General features: G+C 44.7%; 1 protein-coding gene across 1 annotated transcript; it reads right to left on the bottom strand.

Moving 5' to 3' along the window:
* Nucleotides 1-873: 873 nt before the first annotated feature.
* On the bottom strand, nucleotides 874-3,003 carry LOC118699682 (endogenous retrovirus group K member 5 Gag polyprotein-like). Its single transcript, XM_036403778.1, has one exon. It carries the CDS (start codon nucleotides 3,001-3,003, stop codon nucleotides 874-876), a length of 2,130 nt encoding a protein of 709 aa, XP_036259671.1.
* Nucleotides 3,004-8,648: the final 5,645 nt, after the last annotated feature.

Here is an 8,648-nt window from a genome sequence, read left to right as displayed (position 1 = left end):
CATTTTCCTGATTTCTTTTTTATTACAAAAACAGGGGTATTCCAGGGACTGAATGATTCCTCAATATGTCCTGATTGCAATTTTTCTGTGACTAATTCTTGCAGGGCAGTAAGCTTTTCAGTAGTAAGGGGCCACTGGCGAGCCCAGACAGGCTTATCTGTCAACCATGTCAGGGCTACAACTGGACGTTCATTGCCCTGCATCACAGTGGCCCCCATTAAAAATCCGTAGTAATTTTGACACCCCATTGAGATAAGCAATCTCGTCCCCACAAACTCTGAGGAGCATCGGCAACATAGGGTCTGATGTTAGCTTTTTGGCCATCAGGATGTTTCACATTAATTACAATGGCTGACAGGCCACCTGTTGTAGCACCACCCAACCCCAGGAGTCCAAAACTTGCATGAGTGAGAGGCCACGATTGAGGCCAGCAAAGTCGCGAGAGTATTGTGACATCTGCTCCAGTGTCAATCAAACCTGTTACTGATATAGCTCCTGGATGACATCCACTGGCAGTGAGAGTGCATGTCTTTTCTGGACGGCTCTCCGTTACTTTCTCAGTCCAGAACACTCGAGGTACTCCTGTTGATCCAAAACTTCCTGCGCCGCGACTTCGGTCCACTGTATTTGGAACAAAACTCACAAAAGGTACAATTTGAGCAATGCAAGTTCCTTTCTGAATAGTGACAGGAGGGTCATCGATGGATACCATGGCACGAATCTGTCCTAAATAATCGGCATCAATAAGCCCTAGATGCACATGAATACCTCTAAGTGTAGTACTCGACCTCCCTATTAAAAACGCACTCAATCCCCGTCCTATCGGACCATAGGCATCAAGGGGCACTTTACATATTTCTTTTGTCAGAATGGTTACTGTGTCAGCGGTGGGTATATCAATCCCTGCGGACCCACTTGTTGCCCCTGAGTATTGCTCGCAAATGGGTAGCTTTGCAGTGCTGGGAAGGCCCGCATTTGCTGTTGTGGTAGTTGTTGTTGTTGGGGTATTTGTTTCCCCACGCGCCCCTTTGCGCTCCTCTTTGGGTTTCCCGGCAATAGCTGACCATTTGCGTGATATTTACTCCTGCACTGTTTAGCATAGTGCCCAAGTTTAGCACAGCGATTGCACACAACATCGCTGCTTGCACTTGGCTTAAATGTTGTTTTCCGGACAACATTTGACACTGTGGTACACTGTGATCTTACATGCCCTTGTTGTCCACAATTATAACATTTTGCTGAAGGTCTTAGCACTGCAGCAAGAGCTACCATTTTATGCTCGACTGAACCAACTTTTGAGCAAGCAGTAACCATTTCAGACAAGGTGGGTTCCCCAGGTAAAGTATCAATAATCTTTCTGCAATCTGGGTTTGCATTTTCTTTAGCCAATTGTATGCACAATTTGTCTCGCAAAGTTTCATCTTCTACCTGTTTCTCAATAGCTGCAGCAAGTTTTTCTGCAAATTGCAAAAATGGTTCTCTCGTCCCTTGCTGTATAGTGACATATTTCTGTTTTGGAGCTGCCATTTCCATTGTTTTAGTTAAGGCACTCATGCCAATTTGTTGAGCTTGTGCCAAAATCGAAGGGTCCCACCTTGCCTGTAAATCTGGATTGGCAAAAGGCCCAGTGCCCAGTAGGGCATCAACACCCACAGCATGACGAGGATCGTGTTGAGGCAACTGCATATTTGTTAAAGCGGTGCGTTCAGCTGCGCGCCTCCAAGTTTCTTGAAATACACTGTATTGTACTGGCTGGAATAGAATTGTAGCAAGATGCGCAATGTCGTAAGGTGAAAGCAAATCTGCATTAATCACACGTATTAATTGCATTACCTCTGAGGAATTAATACCGTACTGAGCCACTTTCGATTGGAGGTCTTGCACAACCCTCCAGGCAAAGACATGATGACTGTCATCCTGCCCTGCTCCAGGAGCTGCTTTAAAGACTGGAAAAGCTATAGGGTTATCACAAGCACCATTTGCATTGGCACTGTTCTCCTGAGGTACTCTTGGAGCACCTAACCTTTCTATGGTGTCCCAATTCTTTTCTTCAACTGCTTTCCTCCTAACAAATTCCCAAAACTCCTGAGGGTGTCGAGGAAGCGCAGTTACTTGACATGGAGGCAAAGTCCATGGGGCAGCAAGGCTAGAGCTCTTTGGAGGTAAAGAGACCAGAGCTCCTTGCCCCAACTCAGATGTTACTGCAGGCGACTCATCACTTGCTTCGCTGCTGCTGTCACTGTCAGGTAACGGAGGATACGGCCTTGCAGGTTGTTCAAACTGCTCAGACAGGAGCGGGGGGGCGGACGGCTGGACTAGAGCGGAGGGAAGCGGGGGGGCAGATGGCTGGGTTTGTCTCTCTGCTAAAGATATTTCAGCTAACTGGCGTAGCGGTGTAGTATATACAGGCACCATTGCGAGCTGCTGTGCAGGTGTGAGATAGAGAGGTTTAGGGGTATGATAAGAGGATGCTACTGCAGGTTGCCCAGAAGTTTTGGCAGCTTTCCCAGAAGCCTTGGCAGCTTTCCCAGAAGCTCTGGCACCTTTCCCGGAAGCTTTGGCAGCCTTCCCGGAAGCTTTGGCAGCTTGCCAGGTAACTTGCATGGCACCCGGACTTTCTTCAAGTTCCCCATCAGAGGCCCCCTCTGCCTCATCCCCCCCATCAGGTTCTGTTATCAGCCCCAACTCTTCGTCCACATCCCGCTCTGCTTGTTCTCGCTCTGTTTTCCATTCCTTTAATGCCTCAAAGAGCGATTCCCAAGTAACTGCTAGATCGACAACCATTTTATCTCCCTTTCGGATGACTTCCCACAGTCTGTCCCCGACTTTTTTCCATGCCTTAACACTAAAAGCTGTGTGGGGATCAGTGCCAAAATTCTGAGATTTAGCCCACAGCAGTATATTTCGAAGGGCATAGTCTGACGTATTAATTCCCTTATTTCTTAACAAAACTTTCCATGTAGCCAGAACATTTTCTTCCTCTTTAGTTAAATTATGTCCCATTATTACTAGTTGGTGGCTCACCTTCTTCCAGGTGTCTTGATAGGAGAAAATCAGGTCCGGACCTCCCTGTGGCTTCCACCTGCCACTCTCAGCTACACCAACGCCGCCTCCCCCACTATGTCCCAGTGGGTCACGGTTGCCAGTTGCTAGGACCTCATATGGGCCCCCACCGACTTCTTATCACGTCGGGGATCACCAAATGTCGCTGTCGAGGCGGTCACAACATAAAGCAGAGACCACAAGCAGTCTCAGTTGGCAACACTTTATTATTGAATATGGCTGCTTTTTATACACTTTCCAATTGTTTATCCTTCTTCTATCTTTACTATTGGCCACAATAAATCAACATAATACTATTGGTGAGAAGTTATGGTGACTTAATTAACTTTCTAAAAATGTTTCATCCAGCTGCAAAGTTCTTCTATCTTTCTTCCCTCGGTCTCCTTGGCTACAGCCTTGGAGAGAGCTCCTTATCAGTTTCTTCTTACTTCTCAGCTTCTTCTCGCTCCTTTAGCTAACAGGCCTGCTGTTAGCCCCTTCCACAGGCATTGTGTTCACAAAGTGGTATGGTAAAAAAAACCATCTTTGAGATCAATAACAATGAGAGTCCAGGGTTGTGGCATCACAGGAGATGGTAGCCCTGGCCATAGGGCTCCCGTAGGCATGGTAACATCATTGATTTTTCTAAGATCATGCAGCAATCACCACGATCCATTTTTTTTTCTGTACAGGAGAGTTCCAAGCACTAGTTGTATGGACAATATGTCCTGCTTGCAGCTACTCTTGGACAAGTTGGTGCAAATATTGTCACTTCTCCCAAGATAGAGGCCACTGGTTCACCCACACAGTAGGCGTTGTCCAGGTAACAGCAGGGACATGCTTCTTGGCAGTATTCCCCATGGTAAATTTGTTCCCAACACAAGACCATATTGGCTAAGGCAGTCTTGTCCCCACAAAGCAACAGGCAGTGAGAGTACAGAAGGTTTCACGGTGGCAGTGCAACCTTCAGGGCCCTTGACTGTGGCAAAATTAACACTCTGCTTCGGAATAGAGAGGCCTCCAACCCCAGCTAGGCCCTTAGTGGCTTGAATCAAAGGCCAATGACTGGGCCAAGACGAGAAGGCTGTAACAGTACAATCAGCACCACCATCAAGTATATCCACAATTTGTAGCTTCTCATTTTGATGCCAGAGGGCACACTTGAGAGTGGGTCTATGACTGGAAAGCAATTGTGCCCATAGGATTTGTGGCTGCTCAGTGGAGTTAAAACTTCTGTTTCCTCTAACAGCCTACGGAAGACTGCCATGGTGGTCAGAATGGGAATAAACAAGCTGAGCAATTTGTGTGCATTCACAAATTTGACACAGGGTACAGGCATCCAAACCATTATCTGAATCTTCCCAGTAAAATCCTTGTCTATAAGTCCAGGGAGAACAAAAAGCCCTGCTTGTGATTGATAATCAACTGATCACAAGTGCACTGCACCCCTAGCCCAGTGGTCCCCGGACATCTGAAGGCAAACAGTACATAATATTATCCTGAAGAATAATTGTGATGGTGGAGACCAGGTCCATGACAGCAGTGCCTGCTGTCTGGGCTCACAAGGCATTTGCTGGAATGAGTGCAGCAAGGCCTGATTTACTATCCATGCATAGTTCCTCCTGGCACTCCGCTGGTGGTTTCCCAAAGGGGCCATAGATGTAGCTGGGAGCAGCGCCTCTCTCTCCTTTAGTAAATTTAGATCAGCATTGTTTTGCATAATGCCGCTCCCTCCAGCAATGCAAGTATATGCCTAGTCTTTCAGAACCTCCATTTTTCTGGGGGCACTCACACCTCATGTGACCTGGTTTCCTGTAAGAAAAGCAAAGATTCAATCCAGAGTGAACACTCATTGTAGCGAGAGCCTCAGAAAGCAAAGCCATGGCATAGCTGGCAGTGCTGATTCCCTGACAAAGCTTAAGCATTTCTGTGACAGTGGGGGCTCACAGGGGCTGTAAAACCTTTTGACAGTCAGGGTTTGCGCTTTCCACTGCTAAGTGCTTCAGTAATATTTCTCATGTGGTGATGCTATTTGCTTTTTTAGGGCAGCTTTTAGCTTATCTAGAAACTTAATAAAAGGTTTGTCAGCTCTTTTTCTTATATTAACAAATGAGGTTGTAGTGAGACCACCATCCGGCACTTTATGGAAAGCCCATAAAACGAGTTCCTTTGAATGCCGAAGTGCTTCCACCGGAAATCAGTCAGTGCATATTGGCCCTCCCCCATAAGGGCTTCAGGACCAATAGGTCACAAAACGTGCCCTTGGGTTTGCTAGAAACTGTCCCTAGCTTGAACAGTGCAAAGCTCTCTCCACTCTGACATCCAGACAGTGAATAGTATACCCATGTCAGCATAATTGGCACAATTTGTGTAAAGTCTTGTGGTGCCAAATCATACAAGTTTACCATGGTTTCCAAAAGGCTAGTAAAAGGGACATTGATGCCATTATCTAAGGCAGAATGATGCAGCTCTTTTATGATACCATAAGGCAAGCCTTCCCATCTAGGTGGTTGGTTGGGCTGATAAATAACCAGAAAAGCCTGCAATAAGTCCTCATCCCCCTCTGCACGTATGCAATAAGTCAGCATCCCCCTCTGTTGTCTCTCCGCTGCCCTTAGATCAGGGGTGAAAATATCAGGCTCCCTTCCAGAATCAAACAGATCAGGGGACCAGGGGCCATCCTCTGGTTCTCCTTCCACAGCCCCGAGAAACTTATGATCAGAGCTTTGTATTTCACTCAATGGTAGCACAGAAGGAGTAGACATGGAAGGAGCCGGCACAGCTGTCACAGCGGCACAACCATCCTTCTTTCTCTGGTCTATGGGTGCTGCATGTGCCATGAGCGCTTCACACACAGTCCACCACAGACACAAAAGCTCTGCCAGTGATTTGTCGCCTCATGTAACTCAGTCCCAAAAAGTGCCTCCTAAAATGTCCTGTGGTAAATAGGTACGATTCATCCTGACAAAATTGAAACAGTAATCAATATTGATACAGTAATTAATATTTGGAAATAATAAAGCAGTTAAAAGGTGTAATGCCAAGAAAGAAAGGGAGACGAGGGGTTCAACCTCCCCCCCCCACCCTTTCCTGCACATGTTCAAGGCAGGAAAAAGCAAGAGATAACAGTTACTAAAAATTAACAGAAAGAAAGGAAAATCTGGTTGGGTCCCAGGAAAATGCTAGTTAGAAGAGATTTATTGCTTCAATGCTTAAATATAATATTATGTTCGTTTTGGCTTACATTATACCAGCTTGGTGCACATGTGTTACCCAAAGGTGAATTAAAGGTCATCGAGGAAGAGGAGAGGCCTTCAACAATGACGACCCCCAAAGACTGGTGTGACCACCTAAAAGAGTGGTGGAGCATGTGCAGTAAAGGTGGTGATGAGGGCGGAGGTAGAAGTGTGATGAATCGAAAATGGGAGGAGATGGCATCGACATATGGCGTATAAGGGGGAATTTTCACTTGACAAGCTTGTACATGAGGTGGCAGGGGTCCAAGGATCCTACAGTCCGTACCCCGTGCGGTTATTTTTTTTGTTTTTTCTGATGCGCTATTATTGGAACACAATTATCCCTTATTTTTTAACCAAATTATATTATCAATATTTCAAATGTATCCGATTTTATATATTTTCTAAGCTATTCAATTAAAATTGCTGCTACCTCTAATATTGTTTGGGGTTTTTTTTGATGATGGGATAATTGGGAAAATATAACAGTCCCATGTCTGAGGGTCAAAACCATTGGTACTATCTAAAGTTGAATCACAGTCTTTAGCCCATAACAAGATTAGATTCAACATTCCTTCTGTGTTTTTTCAAAATCTGTTTCAACACCTCCACAGCTCCTTTTGTTTCCAGGATACACCACTCCCCATATTTCTTGGCTGCTTACCTTCTCTCCTGCAGAAAGTCGATCAGTGCCACAGGCTTCATTCAGTCACCGGGTTTTGTTTCAGTCCTCCTGGAGTTCAGCCACACATTGTCACCAGTGCAGCCACTACTTGCCTATCAAGTCCCTGATGCAGGGTACCATTTGTAATAACCAAGGCATGGACTCAGACCGGCAGGGATACTGAGACATTTATTGAGATAAATGAGCTGGTTTTATACACTTCTTCAAGACACAGTATTTCCTAATTGGATGTTTTTCACTAAGCAACTTATCACATGTTGTCACATCAGCAACACACTTTCTTAATGTCCTTATATGGCGTGATCATGTGTTGTTTGGGTGTTTGGCAGCTTCTGGCAGGCTTCTCTCTGTGGGGTGATGGCTACCTGGCATTTCTTTCCCCCAAGGTCATGCAGAGACAAGTGTCTCTGTGCTGCCAAGGTGTTACACAGGCATGTGCCACAGCCTGTAAATCAATTCTATCTTGTCTCTCTCTACAAACTATAAACTGGGTTTATTTGGATGGTAGTTTTATTTAGAGGATAGGACAAACAAAATGAGAAAGTAAATGAGCAGCTAAATACTGAGTTGGTCTATCTAAATGTGAGGTGCTGCTTTTTGTGTGCTAAATTTTCAGTGGGCTCCTCTGCCAGCACAATTGCATTTTTTACACTTGTGAATTATTCATCCTTTCCAAATTTAAGATTAGAAATTGAGACAGAGAGATTAAGGTCAACAGTATTTGCTAAATTAGGATGAATCTGTTTGAACCAGGCAAGACCTGACAACACCACAAAATCTTTCCCATATCTGAATGAACCATAATTTTTACTGTTTTCATCATCTCAGCACTTCAGAAATTCAGGTCAGGCTCTAAAGAAGAAGTGATCCCAGCCTGACTAGAATGTCACAGGTGTGATTTGCTTTAACTGACCATTTTTATAACTCTTGAGAATTCAATTTTGAGAATCTTTCAATTTCTAAAAAAACAAAGTATTCTCTGATGCATATATTGGATCATTTCCAAAGCAGTTTTGTCTTGTGAACTGAATGAATTTGGATTCTTTTATTCCATCCCCTATACATTACAGTATAGCCTATAAAGTCATTATCCTATCAATGTATCTCCTGTTCAGGTATGTGCAACCAAACCAATTAATCAGCTAACCATTTTGCACATAGAGATTTAATAACACTTTGCAAGTGAGTATTTTTTTTTTTGACCTTGAGATCACAAAATCACAAAAATATGATCTTGTGAGAATCAAATGAATAAATATCTGTTGAGCAAGTAACATGTTATAGAGGAATGTAGGTCTAATTGCATATTTCTCCTTTTATGTCTGGCAAAGAGAACTAGCTTATTGATTTCAATTGAACAGATTCTGAACCTGGACTTTCTGTTATTTTCACTGCCTTGAGGAAGCAGTCTTTAAGATAGCTTGAATATCTCATTGTCCTGTAGTCATACTTGGAGCTGCACTAATGCGGCCTTGGCCAGGTTTCAGGGTATCCCCAGCGGGGTGCCATGAGTCTGGATAGCGCAGTCCTGTTGAGCATGAGTCCTGATAGCGCAGTCCTGTTCAGCACAGCCTGAGTTCCCAGGCAGCTCCCAGCCGCAGGCTACCTTAGCAAGCTCAGCTCTTAGCGAAATCAGCTCTTAGTGATTATCAGCTCATTTTGTGATTTCAGTGCTCTGCTTGCTA

Source organism: Molothrus ater, assembly GCF_012460135.2.
Source record: "Molothrus ater isolate BHLD 08-10-18 breed brown headed cowbird chromosome Z unlocalized genomic scaffold, BPBGC_Mater_1.1 matZ_random_MA35, whole genome shotgun sequence".
Classification (NCBI taxonomy): Eukaryota; Metazoa; Chordata; class Aves; order Passeriformes; family Icteridae; genus Molothrus; species Molothrus ater.
The sequence above is the reverse complement of the archived record's forward strand: the minus strand, read 5'-3'. Positions and strand labels throughout refer to the sequence as shown.